General features: G+C 48.1%; 1 protein-coding gene across 3 annotated transcripts in view; it reads left to right on the top strand.

Annotated features, from left to right (window-relative positions):
- LOC144146717 (sushi, von Willebrand factor type A, EGF and pentraxin domain-containing protein 1-like) overlaps window positions 1-21,342 on the top strand; it is a 759,548-nt gene that overhangs the window by 537,583 nt on the left and 200,623 nt on the right. For all 3 annotated transcript variants that reach the window (XM_077678646.1, XM_077678652.1, XM_077678657.1), the window contains exons 7-9: window positions 178-351; window positions 1,133-1,306; window positions 19,146-19,322. In XM_077678646.1, the coding sequence (XP_077534772.1) occupies window positions 178-351; window positions 1,133-1,306; window positions 19,146-19,322 (525 nt within the window). The remainder of the gene's footprint in view (window positions 1-177; window positions 352-1,132; window positions 1,307-19,145; window positions 19,323-21,342) is intronic.

Here is a 21,342-nt window from a genome sequence, read left to right as displayed (position 1 = left end):
TCTAATCGTCTCACTTCACAACGCAATGAAGCAGCACCAAGCTTTGGGATTCTGTTCGTGAGAAAATCACTTCCATGTGCGTCGCCAGCGGGGATACCCAGTATCCAGTGCCCTTTAAGGGCATCTCCGTGTGTGAATTCGGTGTTCACAGCGTGGGCGTCTGACTGTTTGCTGCAGCCAAGAGCTGCGGTCCGCCGGGAGAGGTGGAGCACGGGCGCCGCATGGGCGCCATGACGCGCTTCACCAGTTCGGTCAAGTACGAGTGCCACGAGGGATACGAGCTGTTCGGCCGGGCGCACCGCTACTGCCAGTCCTCCGGCCAGTGGAGCGGCGCGCTGCCTGAGTGCAGGCGTACGTATGCACCGCAGGGCCCCGCTCGCTGTGCGCGTCTGTGCGTCCGCATGCCTGGGGATGCGTACGTGTGTGCGAGGAAATTATTCATTTTTGTACCATGCGCGCATGCAGCACTTACCATACCGTATTTACTCTAAGGCAGTCCCGTGGTTTAGATTCACCTCAAGGCTCTCAACTGGCCAATTCATGCAGCAAAAAATAAAATTTCGGCGTATGACACTATCCAACTTACGATATGACTGAAAAGTTTGGTCTACGCAGTAGCATCACGTAATGCAAGCATGGTGTTCACAGAACAGATGACATTTCTTTAAAATCAAATGGTAAGCAAATAGATGTCATTCGCCGAACTTGCTTTGATCACGACATTGATTGGTCAATGGAGTGCATTGCGGTGAAGCTGAACCACGGGATTACCTTAGAGTGTAACGCAAAAAAACAGTTGAATCGCTTAAACAAATATGTGTTTAGATATGGTATAACAACAGCTGTAGCTGGGTGCTTCAATTACTGTTTTGTTTTCTTTTCGTCAATTTAGCCATCCTCAAAGCAGTCGCTTCAGTGTGAACTTACGTGGTTACTGGAAGTGCTAAAACTAAGCCAAAAGTGTCCTCTTTTGTCCAACATTTAACGAACGCGCAAATTCAAGTCTGAATAGTTGCTTTTCAAACTGAGAGACTTTGTGAGGATAAAATCACGGAAAGCAATTTAACCACCACTTGCAGTCTTCCCCTCTTCTGATCTTTGCGCTCGTCGTCTGCGATTTTGTCGTTGACAGCGGTGCAGTGCGACAAGCCCGAGGATCCGCTGAACGGCCGCGCCATCTTCGACCAGCTGCTGTTCAACTCGGTGGTTCGCTACGAGTGCCATCACGGCTTCCGCCTGAAGGGGCCTTCCACCGCACGCTGCAACTCGCAGCGCCGGTGGGAAGGCGCTCCCACGCATTGCGTCGGTCAGTATGCACGTCTCCCTGCACGTCTCCCATCCGTCGGAACCTAAAAATTGGAAGGTAGAAAGACAGGCTCGCTGACGCAAGCAGAATTTCGTTCTCTACGGGGTTAATAAGCCAATTGACGGTCACGCGGTCAGCACTCACCTCACGCGCTCAGTCCGCTGCACCGTTCTTTCGAGCTCGTGCCTTGAAAAGTGCGCCATCCTCTTAACCGTACCCTGCAGTGCGATACCATCAATGACACAAAAGTCAACCCTATTGACAAGAAAACAATCCATGCAAGCTGCGTTTATTTGGGATTGCATACTTTGAGCTTCCGCTTTGTCAGCTGAGTAGGCCCCCCTGCCCTAGCGACTCGTCCTAATGATCTATACTGCATCCTTTAGATCTTCAGAGAAAAAAAAAGCTATGGTTGTCTTCATAGTTATTTCAGCTTTGAAATTTCGTATCAGTACTCCTTTAAGTAAGTGGGAGTTTCCGATTTATTTTTTTTTGAATTTGATTTATTTAGAAGTGCGAGTAGCAGAGGAAAGCCAAAATCCAAAATCCAAACTGCCCCGACGTTGTCGGTACGGCGCAATTGGATATACGTCAGCTTGATAACGTGAGGGACCCAAATTTGATTCCGACCACGGGAATCGTTTTTTAAAGCGAAGCTTTTTCCCTCTACCCCCCAAGGGTTCTTTCGTGACCGTTGGTGTCAACAGAAAATTCCCGAGAACAAATAAAAGAAGTTACTGGCACTGCCAGAAATCGAACCTCGAACGAATAGAGAAACGGAGCGAGAGCCTGTTGTCTTACCGATTGACCTAAGACCCCACGCGGAGGCGGGGGAGACAAACGGTACACTCACCGAGGACATCTGCGGGTTTACTCCCTCCGTTCTCACTGAATGACACGTGATAGCGTCACGTGACCTCTCGCGCCGCTGTGCGCACCGCCCACGGCGCGTGTAGCGGCCGCATGCGCGCCTTGCGCACGCACTAGGAGTTCGTAAAAATTAAAGGAAGCTCCTACCAACGCATGGCAGCTCACGTCTCCTTCGCCTCTGCCGCCGATCTCGTCGCCTTTGTCGGCGGCGGCATAGACGGAGGAGAAGTGAGATCGTCTAACACCGAGTTTGAGCTTCCTTTCGTTATATAAAAAAGTTTCCACTCGTGTGCTTTACCAATACAACTCAACCAACCACAATTCATGGATCATGCATTGATTTGACCTTAACAAATAATATTTCTTTCAAGTAATAAAGAGAGAGAGAGAGAGTAAACTTTATTTAGAGCATCGTAATGTGGTGTGGGGTCCTCAGTCCAGGGCTTCATTGGAGACCCCTGCCGCCACGGCCCTTTCCACCAGCCTAAGCTGGGAATCGAGACCGGAGCTGGACAGCTCCTTCTCCCACTGCTCACGGGAGACGTAGAACCATGCACCCGGAACTCCACCAAGATCGCCGTCATGCCCGAGCGTCTGCCCTGCACCAGCGTTTCAGAGATGACCCAGATGTATGCTATGTTGACGCCGCTGATTACCACCCTACACGCGCCATGGCCATCGTGGCAATAGATGCTAAAGGCAACTCTATGGCATCCGACTCTATTTACACTAGTTACGGTGAAAAAGGAGAAGAGGCCGCTATTGCGCTTGCCGTCGCCTCCACAACGGCTGAAACCATAATGGGCGACTATAGTCGCCCATTATGGTTTATATTACGAATTACGAAATTGGCAGGATCTCTAATACCGCCCTACGCATCTTACACTCCGTCCAAGCCGCTCGTATGCGCAACGTACAAATAATCTGGACATCGGCCCATGCCTCTCTGCCAGGCAACGTGTTAGCACACGAGGCGGCCCGAGGTTTCCGCTCCTGGGATCGCCTTGACGATGCTGCCGGCTCGGACCAGGGGGCTAGGGACAGGCTGGTGACCTACCGGGACATCACTCAGCACTATCGCATGGAGAGCCAGAAATATCCCGCAGCGCATCCCACGCTCAACAGACGTCAATCTGAGCCTGGCGTCAGCTGCAGGCTAATGCATTCCCCAATCCTGCAGTATTGGGCCACATTTATCCCGACCTTTATAAATATCAATGCAAGGCTGCACCCAGCGAGCCACACTCGCTCACATGATTTGGGCTTCTGATGCTCAGCCACGAACTATACGAGCATGCTTACGAATTACCAGCGCAGAGCAGTGGGAGACCTGTTTGCTTAGCTCCGACCCCGAAATACAGGTCAAGGTCGTCCAACTGGCCGAAGATGCCGCTCGCGCCCAAGGGCTGCAGGCCGCCATCTGAGGAGGAGGAATTCGGCAAGGCTCCCACTTCCCCTCCCTCCTTCCACCTAGTTTTGGACAAAATAAAGTTATCATCATCATCATCACTGCTCACGGGAAGGGGGCGCTATTCTGGTTTAGTGAACTTCACTTGTCTCTGGTTTCACTCTTTGTGGAGCCACGTGTGTAAATTCAAGTGACGTCGCACGGGTAATCACTATGGGTGTCGTTTATAGCTTAATTTTCCAACCACCTTCACAGGGTGGATTGGCACGCATTGTTTTTTCTTGGGGCACTTCGATCATCATCGTCGTCGTCATCATCATCATCGTCCTCGTCGTCGCCTTGTGCCCTCCGATTGTGTAAAGTTGGCTTTCCTGTAGTGCGCTTTCATGGTGCGCACGGACGCCATCTGTGAAGCATAGAAAGGTTCGCTTTAAAAGCAAAAGGCAGAAATCAAACAGGCCATAAGGGACTCGGTAAAGCAACCAGGTTCCACCATTTCCCGCACTTTTATACCGTTGATTGTCGTCAGGCCCTCTTGTCATCCTCTTTTACCGGGCAATTCATTTAGCCATGGCGGTCGGTTATAGATTACGCGAGGGCTGGGAAAATTAAAAAAAAAAACTGCACAGAATAAAAACGAAAACAAGGAAAAAAAGAAGCAGGACACTGCGTAGTGGTTTGAAATGAGGTGCAAATTTCACTTTTAATCCAAACTAGTTTTCTTGGTTCCGTTACTGCCACACTAACTCCGGCAAAATTTGACTCGGGACAAACACCGCTGTATTCAGATACTTTTCGGGCTGCTTGCAGAGAAGTCTCTACAATAATGAAAGCTCAAGCTTCAAATTTGGAACAAATGTTGATTACGCGGCATAGCTACATCTGGGCTATGAATCGCGCGGTAATAGCGAGTATAAAGATTTATTTAGGCCCCTGGGGCCCTCTGTGTTAGTGATTCCGGGTCTTAAAGGAACCCTGCAACAGTTTTTTCAACTTTTTTTTTCGAAATCTTAAATGCTTGCAGAACGTAGTCAACCAACACACTGAGTACCCTAGCCGACCGTTTTTTCGGACTCGGAAAATTCAGACTTGCTGGATATTCCGGACTTTCCGAGGGACCACCAGTTGCCCCATAGGAGTAACATATATGAACAACAGGCATTTAGGACATAATACAGCCAAATGTTCGATTTTCCGGACAAAATTTTCCGCGGCAGAGCCATGGTGCGATACAGGACGGCGCCATTTCGAATCCTAAGCCACGTGGATAGCTTTCGATTGGATGGGGAGTGTCTTGGCTCCTGCCAGGACAACAAACTTTGATCTTGGAGGCCATAATTTTGGATGTAGTTTTCGGCGGAAGCAATCTCGAAAGCCGGAAACGGGTCATCGGGGACCGTTTTTTTTTTAGACACCACTTTTTTTTTTGCACCAGGTGACGCTTCCTTATGAGCAACATCATCATCAGGTTTGTCCTGAACCATTCGCGACTTATGCAGTCCTATTTAAATGAAATATAGTTCGTTTTTGCGACTCGCGAATTTTTCGGACTGCTACTTTATTCGGACCATTTTTAATTCCCCTCCAGGTCAGAAAAATCGGTCGGCTACTGTGCTTAGATTAGGGGGTAGCAAAGCACCTCAGCCAAAACTTACTGTTCTATGCCCATCAGATAACTCAGAAACTTCCTCAAAAGATTTTTCTTTCTTTTTTCCGGTCTTGGCGTTCTTCGATCATTACGCCGGTTTTCGTTCAGTTGCAGCAATGAACGCATTCGCTAGCCCCTATAAAAAAAAGCCACAGAAGCAAAGCAGAAACGGAAGGCGGATCTGCGGGGATGAGCAAATCCCGCAGTGCCGCTCCATGCTGGTGATAACTATAGCTTTCGCAGTGCTTGCAGACGTGAAGGAAAGAGTGAAAACGTTTAAAGAAGTGTTGCAGGGCCTCTTTAATCACTCTCCTCCGTGTCACACTATTCAGTCGCGGTGCGACTTCCCGCCGCTGTGCACGCTTAGCCGTAGCACTACCTCCAGACGTAATGCTCCGCCTAACCACACATTTAGTCGTGATGCAACTCTTCATAGGGTTGCACATGTAGCAGTGCCGGAACTTCAAGCCTTAACCCCAACCTTTGACTGACGTGTCATGCGCTTAGCTTCGATGCGACTCACCGCCGTAGTGGCAGTGCACCCATACAGCAATCAACAAAAATAACGCACCCCTCCGTTTAACGACGACGATGGTTAAACGCGAAGCTTTCTCATGACGGATTCTTTGGTTGTCGTCTGAGTTTGCCCAGAGTTTCGACCACGTCGAAATGGAACAATCGGATAGACGCAGGCATCATAACGCGAGATACCCAGGTTCCAGTCCGGCCACTGAAGAGTTTTTACTGCTGAGCAGTATATCCCCCCCCCTACCCCCTCCCCCCGTTTTCATTCCGGAGAAACCGATTTACTCGGCGCCGTTCCGGGGCTCCTCCTCGCGACCACCGACCCCTCTTTCACAACGGTTATAACAACGGTTATTCCTCTCGCCACCACCGATGCTTCTTTCACAAGTTGCGCAGTCAGCGTCCGTAGCGCCGTTGTCAGGTGGTTTCGGAGAATCAACAGCAGCACGAATGGGTGTAAAAACGCCCGAAAATCGCCGTCACCGCCACCACCGAGAATGTACCAGCGACGGTTGCCGCCTCAAATTCCACCTCGCCCACTAGCTGCGGGTACCTCCCGGTTGAAAGCAACTCACCCCGTTGTAACGCCGGCGTGAGCACATAATTCTTCTCTAGCTTGAAAGCCATTCCGAGCTACATTGTCGCGTCGGAGGCCCTCGTTGACCAGCTGGTCATAGTTCTTCTGCCGGAAAAATAACACTGGATCTTAGTCTGGCCGCATATAAAGTATTTCTCTCTCTCTCAATCGGTGTATTTCGCGCCTAAATATTGCCGCGAACCATGCATTGGGTTTGTTTATGTTTTGTTGTTGCCGACCACCTGTGCCGGGCTGTGTTATCTGTGTTATCCGCGACCCAAGTGAAGCCCGTGTTCCATTCTTCATTTTTATGCCGCACGTGTTATCTCTTTTGATAGGGAGAGCGTTTCGAACTAAGGTCAACAGTCTAGAATCATCTCCTTTGATCTACAGTGTTCTGGATCAAAGTGTTCTGGATCATTCTGGCGGACACACACCCACGTGTGTGTCCGCCAGAATGAATGTCGAGGCCTTCGAGGTGTTAACTCGCTATGAGACGGACGCATGCTGTTGGCTTGGATGAAGATGAGCGGAAATTGAAGAAGCAGCAGCCCGAATAGGAGCGCGAATGGGCGCGAAAAAAACAGAAAGTCGCTGCCGTCGCCGTTGCCGCCTCAAGTTCTAGCTGATCGAGTAGCTGCGAATCCCTCTCGGATGAGCAGCAACTGGTCCTCTCAGAACGCGGACGGGGACCAATATCACTTGTTCAGCTTAAAGGGCTTTCATAGCGTCATGTTCGATGGTGTCTTTCGCTTTATAAGCACCCGCTAATGTTTATGCGTGCACGGGTTGGGAGCGGAGGGAGGGGGCGGGGAGCGGGCACGCGCAGCTGAAGGTTTCATGCCCTTACTGGTGACATATTCGTTTTCTTGGCATGAGGTTTAAACGTGACTGCCAAACAGCCCAATGCGACCGGCCCGGTCTCCTCAGCGGTACAGTAGATTGGGCTGGCGCGTTACACAAACAGTAAGATGTCTGCGACGTGGAAGGGAGAGCGACAGCTCTACGTTTGCCCGCTAGAATGAATCTCGGGTCTTTCCAAATTTCATTTGGGTAATTGGCTAGGAAGTATGCTCAGTCATAAACTGTGAACAAACGGGCTTTGTTTCGTGTACTCCGTGGAGGGCGTGCAGCTTCGCAGGTCATCCGTTTTCACAGAGCGGAAGGGCACAATTTTTTTTTCCCTTCATCCCTAGCGTTCATAATCATCGTCAGAGAAAGTTGGCTTTCCTGCAAGGTGTTTTTGTGTTACAGACGCCATCAATGAGAAACTAAATGTTCGCTTAAATAATACGTGTGGCTGGAAGATTTACAAATGTCGTCGTCGTTATCGTCGTCGTCGCTTCTTTAAAAGGAATGTTTTCTGGTCGTCAGGTGTGCGCGTTTACCGTCACTCGATCATCGTAATCACTTCTCTTCGTCTACTCTGCACCATACACTTTTACTCTGGATCGAGAATCGCTGATTCAGGAGTATTCTGATTCAACTTTACTTCCTGTAGTATGCCATCCTCATCAAAATAATCTCTTGGAATAATCCCTTGTACAGTGCAGATAGACATCTAGTTGGAAAAACAAGCTTCTTAGCTCATTTTCCCATTGACGCATTCGGTCCAGTACACTCAAACAGTTCTTGCGAGGCAAGCGGCGCCAAGGTTTCAGAATGAGCTGGGTAGCTTCTTCTGCGGCCTTCCATTATGACAACTACGCCGCACAGGGTGAGGGCTGCTCGCCTAAAGTTTGAAATATATATATATATATATATATATATATATATATATATATATATATATATATATATACGGGGCAGAAACTTGGAGGCTCACTAAGAGGGTTCAACTTAAATTGAGAACGACTCAGCGGGCAATGGAGCGCAAAATGATAGGTGTAACATTAAGGGACAAGAAGAGAGCGGAGTGGGTCAGGGAACAAACACGTGTTAAGGACATATTAGTAGAGATTAAGAAGAAGAAATGGACGTGGACAGGGCATGTAATGCGAAGGCAAGATAACCGTTGGTCATTAAGGGTAACAGAGTGGATCCCTAGAGAAGGCAAGCGTTCCAGGGGGCGGCAGAAAGTTAGATGGGCAGATGAGATTAAGAAGTTTGCGGGGATAAATTGGTCACAGTTGGCACAGGACCGAGGTAATTGGAGAATAATGGGAGAGGCCTTTGCCCTGCATTGGGCGTAGATAGGCTGATGATATATATATATATATATATATATATATATATATATATATATATATATATATATATATATATATATAACTCTAAAATTCATCTTGAGAGGTCTCTAAACGAACTGTAAATGGGTGAAGAAAAAGCATAAGAGGTGAGATGTCATGTGACCGTCTCGTGCATCACAAATGTTTCGTGCCGGTGTTCTTTTGTTTTAAATCCGAGAATGGCTCTCGACTGTGAGTGCCATTTAGCTTTCGTCTTTGAGTCACAAACACGACATTTTTAAATATTCGATTTCCGTAAAACAAACGAACACAGTCTCGCCGGTGTCATTTTCCTATTTCAGGAAAGCTGCGCAATCGGGGATAGCGCCATCAGAGGGCAAGTTTTGTAGCCTCTTAATCGTTAAAGGCGCAGAATAAATATATTCTGTTGGATGTCTTGTTCAATCAAGCGAAAAGGCGCCAATTACAAATTAAAGTATACGATGAGCGATGTGCATATAAAACAAACCTAAAGCTGCGCTTACCGCGCCAAAACGAGCGTTTAAATTACCTTCGCACAACGGGAAGAAAAGCGAACCATTTGCCGAGAATGATTGGAGGGAGCGGGGGCGAATAAAAGGTTAAAAGGTGACGCCCGTCATTGTTAGGATCAGGTTTTAATTTATGCTCCCAGATAATCTGCGCCCCGTGCTCGCGCCTGTACAGTGGGTTCAAGAAACGCAAAGATCGCGAAACACCATCTCCGCTCAGCGCCGTTCCCATCAACGTTCTTGTTTTTTTTTTTTTTGTCGTTTTACATTTTGTGTACGGTTGAGCAGATAGCGCGCAGAAAGGGCCATTGTCGACTCATTGTTTAACAGTCTCTATTCAGCTGACACACCACATTTAATATACGCTACTATTTCTTTCTTTGTTTCTTTACACCCTCACTCGGCTGATCATTGCCTCATTCGATACCTCTTCGCATTTTTTCCCCTTCTCGTTTCGCTCTTGGGCGGTGCACTCAGCGACTAGGGGGAGGCAACAACCTGTTTGCCCAAATCCAGCAGATTTCGCGCTTCGTTAACATCACACCGTCGTCAGCCTGGCCCCTCACTTTACGCTGTCCGCTGGCTTTCTAGTATTATTTTCCTCCGTCATGCTTCTACGCCGTTTACCTTCGTCCCAATTTATTTCTCGTTAGGCGGAGAATGGAGTTTAATTATGATCATTCTTCCCCTGTGTACGCTCTCGTGGCTTAAGGCCGAGCAGGTGACCCAAAACGCACACATAGAAAACATGCGATGCCGTTTCATGTAATTACCTCCTCTCAATTCAGCGCTGCTGCGGCGGCCATTTCCTTCTGCTGCTACTTCTTCCGCGCAGTCTCATACTTTTTTCTTTGCGTCAGCCGTCTCCGCCTTTTATGTCGTTTTCTTCTTTTTTTTCCGAATCCCCGCCTCCTCTTGGTATGTCGGTAAAATGGTGTCCTTTGACGGAAGCCACTGTAAGTGCGGATATATAGGAGCAGGGACACATACAAGCGCAAAGGCGCCCCTAAACTAAGCGGAGGAAAGGAGAAAATATTAAAAAAGAAATAGCGGACGCATTCAAACGAAAGATTTGGTATCCGGCTTCGTTCTTAAAATCCGCCCTGAGACGGCCTTCTACATGTGCTCGCGTTTCTTGTTTTTCGTCGTAGTTCTAGCCTTTGTTTCAACCTTGCCTTCGTTTATTTATGCTTTTTTTTCCTTCGTTTTCTTTTTTCGTTCCCGTTTGAGTTTCTTCCACGCGAAAATCTCGAGTCTGGACTGCAATTACTTTGCCGTTATTATATAAGCCTTTAAATCCTACAGTTCCCCCATATTTCTTCTCCTGCCCCCAGTTACAATAGCGGGGGAAAAAAACGCCTTGTCGGGGGCTTCACGACGTAGTTATAACAGCTCCAAGGAGAAAAGAAGTGAAGAAAAACAAGATTTCTTCAGCATTTGCAAAGGGCTTTCCGCACTCTAGGCGCGCATACAATTTTCGCTTCCTTTCCCACGAGACCGCCTTTTTACATAGTTTCCGCAGAGTTGCGCAAACTGTAACAGACCATACATCAGGCTGGAAATTTAATTTAGAGATAAAACGGCAAATCCATCTCGCCCTCCTGGCGGAATTCGGTTTAGCCTTACAAAGCAGGTGTCTAGAACAGAGTGGTGATACGTAATAAGTATAGTAAATTATAAATTTTGAAATTTCGCTAAAGAATGGAATGGTGTTTTCTTCGAAGAGATTAACCACACCAAATATCTCATGTTTTCGCCATCATCATCATCGTCGTCGTCGTTGTCGTCGTCGTGGTCGTCATACTCAGGTCCCATGCAGAACGAAGGCCCCTCCCATTGTCCTTAACCGCTCCTGTCCTGCGCTGCTGGAGTCCACCCTCGAACTTCTTTATTTCTTCCCTCGATCGTGTTATTGGCCTTGCCCTTCTTCTATACCCATCTATTCGTATACACTCTGTTACCCTAATTTTCCACTGCTTGTCGGTTCGTCTCACCAAATGGCCAGCCCAAGTCCATTTATTTTTATTTATTTAAATTACGATGTCTTCTACTCTAGTTTGGAATTTGATCCAGGTAGCTCGTTTCCAGTCCCTGAGTGTTATTCCTATAACATTATTCGTTCCATGGCCCGTTCAGCCGGCCTAACTTTGCTTTCTATTTGTTTAGTAAGGCGCCAAGTTTCAGCTCCGTATGTGTCATCACCGCCAGTTTGCACTGGTTGCAGATTTTCCTTTTAGGGATAGACGTAGCTTATTTTTTCGTTGTTTGGGAGGGCTTGCGAGTGCTCCACAACCCATTCTGCGCCGGATTTCTGTCATGGTTGGGGTCAGCACTAATCATCTGTCCGAGGTAATTATATTCTCTTCTAACGTTTGGTTTCCAAAGCACAAGGGGACGTTTTTGACATCTTTATTACTTTAGATTTATTCATATTTATGTTTAGCTTCACGGCCGCGCTTCCCGACTGTAGTTCCTCAAGCAACGTTTGCGTGTGTTCTGCAATCTGACTCAGGAAGTATGTCGTTCGCAAACCTCAAATGGCGCGAGTATTCCCCGTTTATCCCTAATCCTATGATTTCCCAGTCAAGCTTTCCAAACACCCCCTCCAGACATGCTCTGAATAGTTTTGGCGAGAGGGTATCTCCCTGTCTTGCTCCCTTTCAGATCAGAAATTTATCGCTTTGCTTGTGGAGGATTATCCTGCCCGTGCATTCGCTGTATATGTCTTCTAGAAGTCATATGTAGGTTTTCTCAATTCCCCTGGTTTATTAGTGCTTCTAAAGCGGCTGCAGTGAGTACGGAATCAATCGCTTTCTGGTAATCTATAAATGCCATGTAAAGGGGTTTAGTGCACTCTGCGGATTTGTCTATCACTCGATTGACGACATGGATGTGATTCATGGTAGTGTACCCTTTGCTAAACCCAGACTGCTTTCTGGGTTGTTGTGAATCCAGGCTGTCAAACTATAACTTTGGTGAACAGCTTGTAGACAACTGAGAGTAGACTGATGTGTCTGTAATACCTGACGTCCTTGGGATCTCCCATCTTATTAATCAGAATAATGTCGGCGTTTTTCCAGGCTAGGGGCACTTTTTGAGTCTTCAAACATTCCGAAAATAGTACAGCAAGCTGATGCGGTACAATATCTCCTCCCTTATTCAAAAGATCTACGGTTATGCCGTCGTCACCTGCAGCTTTTCCTATTTTCATGCATTTGAGAGCCTTTTTAACTTCCTCTTTAGTTACTAGTGGGACATCGCAATTGGAGTTTGTACTCTCCGTAGTTGGCCCCTGGTCTAACGTCGCTGGCATAAAGCCTGGTACAGGATCGTTGTGCTATCTTTATTATCTCGTCCAAGTTGTGCGTAATGTTACCCTGCTCGTCTCTTTGCCGATGGCTAGCTTTCTCTTAGTTGCTCTCAAGCTTCTTCCTATTTGCAGGATTTCCTCGATCTCTGTTATGTTATATGCACAAATGTCGTTTGCTTACTTCTGTTAATAAGTTTCGAGAGCTCGGCTAATTCAATCCGATCCGCTGCACTTGACACGTTCATGTTCTTACGTTTGGCAATTAGTTCCTTCGTTTTCTTAGTTAGCTTTTCAGTTTGTTCCCTACATGTCGCTTCTTCCGGAGCTGCAGCTTATTCACTGAGTGCCGATGTTAGGTTGTCATTTAGCCTGTCTACACTGACCTCGTTCTGCTCGTCTAGAAGCGAGAATTTGTTTTGAAGAGTTATTGTAAACTCTTGCGATCTGGCTCTGACTGACTGTATGCGGGGTTTCTTAGTTTTCACGAGTTTCCTTCTTTCTCTTCTGAGATTTAGCCTTAGCTTGCATCTAACCATGCTATGATCGCTGCTCTGAATCTTACTTAGCGCCTCTACGCCTTGCTCTGTACCTGGGTTGTCACTTAAAATGAAGTCAATTTCGTTTTTGGTTGTACCATCGGGACTTTTCCATGTCCATTTCCTGTCCTCTTGTTTGCAGAAGAGTGTGTTCATCAACCTCAGGTTATTTCTCTCGGCATATCCCACCAGCGTAATCTCCTCGACCGTTGCGATTCTCTTTTCCGAATATCCCACTGACCTTTCTCCCTATTTCTTCTTACTGACCTTTTCGTTAAAGTCTCCCATCACAATCGTGAAATGCGTTGTGGCCTTCTTCATTGTTGATCAGACGTCCTCGTAGAAGATGTCTACGGCTTCGTCATCATACCTGGTTGTCGGCGCATAGGCCTGCACTATCTTTAACGTGCATCGCTTGTTTAACTTGATCACAACAGCCGCGACTCTCTCGCTAATGCTGAAAAACTCCTCCACGTTTTCTGCTATTTCTCTGTGGATGAAAAATCCCACCCCGTGTTTTTTCTCCTCTTGGGGTCCACTGTAGCCTAGAATATGCCCGATAGTGAGCTCCATGACTGCCTTCTCCTGCCCCTCTAACTTCTTCAAGCCTTAAAACTTCGCTTAACCTTATAATATTCCCATTAATGCCCGAGCTCCTCTAGTAACACAGCTAAGCTTCCCTCGCTAGTCAAGGTGCGTTGCGTTGAAGGTTGCGAGGGTCAATTTCCGAAGGCGGCCTGTCCGGACCCAGAGATTCTTAGCAGCCTCTGCTGTATCGCTGTTCTGACCGCCGCTGTGGACAGGTGCTCTCCAGCTGCTGGGGCCTGAGGGCCGATAGTTGAGTTGTTTAGTCATGGGAGGTGGCGGCCAACTACTGCACAAGGGTGGCCAGATCCTTCTCTCGTGAGGGAGTTTTGTTGATATCCCTAAGAGCCTTCCTAGCATGGTTGAACCTTTCTAGTGTAGCACCTGAGGTATCCGGTATGATGGTTGCTTCCGGAGCAGGCAGCACTCCCTACCTGCATGAGATGGACATAGATTGCCGGACAAAAATGAGCGAAAGAGAGCGAGAGAATTTTTCCGTGGAGGACGTTGCCGCGCACGCCATTAAGCCAGCGTTTGTCGGTTTTGCTTTTTATACGCGCAGTTCTGAAGGAATAAGCTAACACTCTGGCTTACTGATGAAACTCACTGACGTCTGGCCGTTGGAAAGGTAAGCCACTGCCATGCATTATGGTTTAGTGGAATTCTACAGGGACACAAAAGTAATGAGTAACAAGTCAATGTTTGGCAATTATTGACATTAAAGAAGCTAAGTGCGCTTATGAATCGTGGAGTTTGCCACGATATTAGGCGAATGATAATCTCCGAAATGAGTTGCACACGTTGATAAGAGACGTCATGCAAAACATAGGCACTCCCACAGGGATCGCCCTCACAGGACTTGAAGCAAGACTTCAACATGGATCCGCAACCCAATAATAAAACCATCGCAGTTAAAATCTGACAATAGAACTTTAGAGGTTTCGCCAAGAAAAGGTGGAATCTCCAGTTACTCGTTTAATCAGTCGAAATTCCCCCAGACGTCATAGCCCTAGAAGAGACGGGCAAATCAGTCAATCTTTCAGGCTACAAAGCCTTCGAAAGCGATAGCGATCACAGAACAGCAGTACTGATTCAACGCAACGTCCCCGCCAGCAGGACTAAATTCGACACCGTAGAAATATCTCACGATTTCATGACAATCCCCAGCGCTGAAATAGCAGCCACAAAGCTCTTCATCCTAAACGTATACAGTAATCCCAAAGCGCGCCACCATCGATTTACCCTCTTTTCTTGCTAGCCAGAGGAGAGGCGGGTTCCCACACATTGATCTTGCTAGGAGACTTCAAAGCGCCACACACAGCGTGGGGATACTCCAAATGAACGAAAAAAGGGAACAACCCCTTGCCCATCTCATGTGGGGCTGCGAAGAACACTGTGCGCGTGACGGAGGCCGCGGCCTCCCACCGGACGTTCGCGACATGATCGGCTCTACGGAGCACGGACTCCAGCTCAGGGCCGTCCAGCGGCTCGAGGCTGCTCTGGCGCGGCAACGGCGAAAGGAGGACCCGCGCTCCCCCCCGGTTGCTTCCCTCGGGAACGGTGACAGGAGGCGGGGCGGGGACACCCCTAGTAGCCCGAGCCGCAGGCCAGGCCCATTGCTTCGAGGTCAGCCCGATACCTAGAATAGGTAGATAGACAGGGGTGACGGCGAAGCCCTGCGTGGCCTGACCCGCACCCCCCGCCGGACAACGCAATAAAGGTCATTTCTCTCTCTCTCTCTCTGGGATCCGGCACAAATTCACCATCTTACAATAGAAACAGAAACAAATACCCCAACTAGGACAGGCAACAGCGTACAGAAAGACTTCACCCCAGACCTCACTTTCACTATACACGCCAAACAGGTCAGGTGGAAAACCACGGATGAATCACTTGGCAGTGATCATTTCATTATACGAACAAAGCTTGAGCGCGCTCACGCCATCAAGAGAACCCCTCAATAACAACACCTCACCGACTGGCACGAATTCAGAAACATCAGGGAATCACAACGAGAAGAACAAAACGCACATAAACCCAGACCTCCACAACTGGGTCAAACTCGTTCACGATATGAAATCAGTCACTCAAACGGCAGACCGATAAATTCCCGCGGAACAAGTAGACAAACACCTGCCACACCTATGGGAAGCATTCAGAAGCGTTCAATAAAAGTGGAGGAAGAATTAACGGAGTCAAAAACTACTCCGCAAACTCAATGATTTAGAATCCGTTATCCAAAAACATACTCTTCAACTCTCGCAGAACCAATGGGACGAAATTTGATATGGAATGCAAGGGAACCTGGGTATGAAACGTACGAGACAACTATTCAAACACTTGTTGGGCCCCAGGTAATCGAAAACAGAGCAGGCCCACCGACTCACACACATCACACAAAACTTCACTGGCTCGGACAAAGACCTTATTAATCGCGTCAAAGGTACGTACCTTCCAGAAACCGCCATGACCCCCTCCTCCCATGCACAGGCACGGATAACCCAAGTATGGACAGGGACACCACCCAAGCAGAGGTTAAGGAAGCCCTACTCAAACTACGACTAGGCTCAGCCCCAGGGCCTGATCAAATCACCAAAAAGATGCTAAGAAATTTAGACGACAACTCGGTAGACTAGATCCCCGACTTCTTCAACTACTACTGGAAACGAGGCACACTAACACATTCATGGAGACGCGCCACAATAACAATTATACCCATACCCGGTAAACCACTCTATCTTGAACACCTGCGACCTATAGTTGATACTATGATTGGATTTAATGCGGGGCTTTCCACGCAGGACATCCTTGCCCAAATCTCGCACGAAATCATAACCCCAAGAAGCAACCTCGACACAGCAGCCATCCTAGCACTCGATCTGACAAAAGCATCCGACAACGTATCCCACTCAGCCATTATGCGAGGACTTGGTTCAATAAACCCAGGGCATCGCACATACAATTATATACGAAGCTTCCTAACCGATAGAACGGCCGTCTTCCAGATTGTAGGAGTTAGGTTGGACGCAGTAGAACTCCGGGCTATGGGGACGTTTTGTTGATTGATTGATTGATTGATTGATTGATTGATTGATTGATTGATTGATTGTGGGTGTTTAGCGCGCGGACACTTCACAGCGGAGGGCTCCGGATTAATTTTGACCACCTCGTATTCTTAACGTGCGCCGAAATCTCGAATACACGGGTGTTTACGCTTTTCGCCTCCATCAGAAAAGCGGCCGCCGCGGCCGGAAATCGAACCCGCGTCCTTGGGGCTCAGCAGCACAACGCCATAGCCATTGAGTCACCGCGGCGGGTAAAGAGCAGTTTTGCTGCCCTTTGTATTCAATCTGGCCATGTCAGAAATCCCCCACCGACTTGACCAAATTCCGAACCTTAGATAAAGTTTGTACACCGATGACCTCACCCTGCGGGTCAATGGCGGAAGTGACGCACAAATAGGAAGAAATACAAGCGGTGGTATAGGGAGCCGAGAAGGCAGGTCTAGCATGCTCTCCTAGCAAATCCGAATACCTTCTACTAACCCCCAAAATACGATGCAAAGTATACTCTAACATCAAAGTTCACATACGGTATCATCCCACACCAGAAGTCTCCACGCTCAAAATGCTAGGAATCCTCATCCAAAACAACAGAGAAAATGCACAATATCTGGAAAAAACTTGAAAGCCACGTCGCTCAAACGGTAGGCCTTATCCGTAAAATCTCCAACCGCCGAAAGGGCCTACGTGAAAGTGAAAGAATACAGCGACTCCAATTATTTGCAATTAGCAGAATCACGTACTCCCTACCAAACTTGCAATCCAAAAAGTAAATACACTAATCAGAAAAGCATACGAATCGGTGCTTCAGCTCCCGTTAAGCACTTCGACTGCCAGATACGAGAGCCTATGGGTACACAACAGGACCGAAGAGCTTATAGAAGCTCACATATCTAATCAAATAGCTCGTTTATGCAAAACCCCAACTGAAAACCACATTCTCAAAGAACTAAAAACCAACCAGACCAGTAATGCGGAAGACAGGTGACCCCTACCCACTCAAATTCCCGAAAAGTTGACTGTCACACTAATCCCAGAAATATGCATCCTGTATACCCCATAAGCCGTAGAAAGCAGAGAGTGGAGGCACTACAAAAACGATTTTCCACCAAAATGGAAACGATCTATGTGGACGCGGCAGAATATAGACATCGTGCTGCATTCGCAATAGCAATAATTAGCAACCCCCCCTCCCCCCCTTTAAACTCTTCTCACCTCCAACCCGGCAACTGCGGACAAGGCGGCTATAGCCCTCGCGCTCGTTCAAAGGCCAACCCCTACAACCATAATACCCGATTATAAGAAGGCCATTCAAAATTTTACCGCACGCCTATTGCCGCCGCAGGCAACCAAAATTATCCAACAGAACCCACCCCGATCCCCCGTAGAACTCGTATGGATTCCGGCGCGCGCTGGCCTGGAGGGTAACGAGGCCGCCCACTGTATGGCTCGAGGCCTCACTATCCTAGTCTTGGCAAGCACGTTCCCTTACCATGCCCCAGATACGTCAGAGACAGAATGTTCTCCTATCAAGACATAACAACGCATTTCCGCCTCTCCCGCCGAAAACTCCCCTCAGCAAACGTGCTGCTCACACCCACACAAGAGCACACGTGGCGACTGCTCTAAGCCAACACCTTTCCGAACCCAGCCAAACTCAACCTCATCCACCCTTCTCTTTGCCCCTCACCAAACTGCAAAGCATGCGGAGCCCTCGCGATTCTTCCCCACATGATATATGGATGCATCAAGGCTCCTTTCTCCCCATTTCCTCCAATGAGCAGTGGGAGGAGGCACTGGTGAGCTCAGACAAGGAGATCAAAACCTCCCTGGTCACCAGAGCCGCCGACGTCGCCGCCCGGCATAAACCGGCAGCCATGACAGCCTTCTAACCGCGAAAACTCAAATAAAGTGCTTTCTCTCTCACTTGAATGAAAACAATACCTGCAATCATAACCTTCATGTGACTGTATAGGTTTAGGTTTGATTAAATGCCGAAACATTGCAAAATCAGTTCCAATTTTAAACACTTAAATTATTAGGATTGTGTTTTAAATTTGCACAGCTGTCACAATGGTAGGAAGTAGCTGCTGAAAACAAGTAGATAGATTTTGTCACTCATTTATGAAAATGAAGAGAATGCAACGCATTTGCGTCTGCAAGTGCTTAGATTAAGAAACTGTCCCCCAGACTGTGGAAACGACATTAAGAGCACACTACCATTTGCGGGCCAATTTTTCCTGATGCCGTGGATTTTGATACGCTGCTTTCCTCAATTAAAGACGTCTAGTGTACCCTACCTTGATCGGGTTTGCCATTCCTTTATATTACAGCATATTTTTCAGGCTGCTTCAGACACATCAGTTTGCCATCAGGTAATCCAGTCGAGGTAACGGGCCCTGAAAGTTCACTCACACAGTTAAGAATCGTTTCAAAATGTGTTGTTAGGCTTCGTCAGGGGCTTGAAAATTTATGTGATTCAAACTTCATCACTGAAGTTGTCGCGGCTTCTATCGCACGAAGTGAGTTTTATTTATTCATTTCTATTCCAAAAGCCTCACTGCTCTCGTTTATCTCCTTCGCGCGTTTGCGTGCGCAGAGATCGACTGCGGCCACCCGGGTCACCTGCACAACGGCTACGTCGAGTTCCGCTCATCGACACTGAACGCCAAGGCTACCTACAACTGTTTCGACGGCATGAAATTCCAGGGCGAGTCCAACACCAGCGTCTGCCTCGACACTGGAAACTGGTCCAGCCCGCTCCCCAAGTGCCTCGGTGAGCTCGCGTCCACGGTGTTGACTGCGGGCGCCATCTCGCGTGTGTGAATGCGTATGCGCGCAGCTATGCAAGATGAAGAGGCGCGCTAGGCACTTCATCACAGAACTCTCCAAAAATACGCAATGCTTGCACGCTGAGGATATTTACCCAGTAGCTAAGGTGTACCGTCTCTCAGCACGAGGTCGCCGGTTCGCAATCGTTTCGCGTTCCCGTGGTTTTGGTTGCAGGTTTAAAAATTCTCAGGGGGTGTAAATTAGTCTGTCGTCCTTCCGTACGGTGCGTCTCTTGGCCGAGGGGTGGCTTCGGGCCTAATTCCTCAATTCAATATTCATGGGGTGGTAAAGGGACCCTGCAGCACTGTCGATAAAAGCTTTCAATATTTCCTTCGTGCCCGGAAGCACTGCGAAAGCTATATTGATCGGCAGCAGAGAGCGGCACTGCGTGATTTTCCGGTATCAGCAGACACCTCCCCTAGTTTCTGCTCTGCTTTTGTGGCGATTATCTGTAAAGTGGCTGTCAAATGCATTGATTGCTGCAAGGGAAACGGAGCCGGCCAATAGCCACCAGATAAATGAGAAAAAAAAAATTGCGGCCAGTTTTTAAGTTATCTGATGGGCTTAGCAGTAATTTTTTGTTCAGGCGCTAAGTACTGGGTACGCTTATTAACGACGTTTTGAAAGCATGCATAATGAACTACAGCAGAACCAATCCAGACCAGGAGGAAGACAGGAAGACGAACAAAGGGCCTCGTCCTTGTTTCGAATGCTTGAGCTATAGTTCGACATGCATCACCAACGCGCATAGATTCCCACGTTTTAAAGGCACTGAAAACATTTCTACTTAAAAAATCCCGGGCCATCTCCACTAACGCGAAACCTGAGGAGGGGCGAAGCATGCAGTGTATAAATGGATTCAAAGATTGTAAGTATCTCTCTCACCACACGCGCGCGCTGATTGGGCGCCGGAGAAGCACCGGTGGAAGGAGAAATCGCGCGCTTGCTGAGGCGGTGGCGCCCTCTTTTGCGTTTAACCGGATTTAAGCGATTGAATGAGACAGACGGGCCGTAAATTGTCTTCGTGAAGCAAAATGGCGAGACTAGCTAGTTGGTGAACATCCATGAGTGAAGCTTAAGCGCAAACTGACACAGGGACGAGAAAGGGAAACGACACCAGCGCTTCGTGTCGTGTCTTCGTGTCACACGCCGCTGCATGCTAAAAAGTATGCTTTACAGGAGAAAACGTGGCATTTGAAACCAATTACGAGACGGAATACGAGACGGAATTTCGAGATGGAGGGCATGAAATGTTTCTCGTCGTCTCGGCGGGCTTGCAGTTGCGTTCGGCTAGATTCTAGATCCTGCCTAGCCTTCAAAGGTAATCTGCAAGCATAATCTTTACCAGGGGCACATGGTTCCATTGTTCACAGGCGCCTTATCATCCATAATGCGGTTTCGATGCTGAGCGCACGGCGTCTTAGGCCTTTGCGCCATGGCGTTTTTGCCAACGGAGATGAAACCATTGGGGCGTAGAGGTATACAGCTTTGCTGTAAAAGTCTCGTGTCTTTGAAGCACGAAGCGTTCTAGCGCGAGGCGTTGGAAAACGAGTGTCCCGGTGTGTTCTTTTAGTACGCGTTTTCGCCCACGGAGCTGAAACTTTCTGTCGTAAGGCGTTGGAAAACGAGTATCCCGGTGTGTTCTTTTAGCACGCGTTACGTTCTAGCGCGAAACGTCGGCAAACAAGTGTCCCGGTGTTTTGGTACCGTGACGACATGAGACGACGACAGGAGACGCCGACATGCCGAACCCCTGAGGTGCTTCGCCCCTAAAGAAAGTTGAGAACTCTGTTGCAGGGCCCCTTTAAAAACGTTTTCCTGAACAAGATTGATGCGATATTTCCTCGAAACGTTCGCCTTTCGTTCGAGTTTGGAAGGCACTCTATCGCAGAGACGTGCGGACTCTGTGATCGCCTCCTCGTGGCAGATACATCACGTGTGCTTTGCTTCAATTTTATTGTGTT

Source organism: Haemaphysalis longicornis, unplaced genomic scaffold (genome assembly GCF_048455015.1).
Source record: "Haemaphysalis longicornis isolate Haplotype H1 unplaced genomic scaffold, Haemaphysalis longicornis Haplotype H1 scaffold_1, whole genome shotgun sequence".
Lineage (NCBI taxonomy): Eukaryota > Metazoa > Arthropoda > Arachnida > Ixodida > Ixodidae > Haemaphysalis > Haemaphysalis longicornis.
Note: the sequence above shows the minus strand (reverse complement) of the source record. Positions and strands in the feature narration are given on the sequence as shown.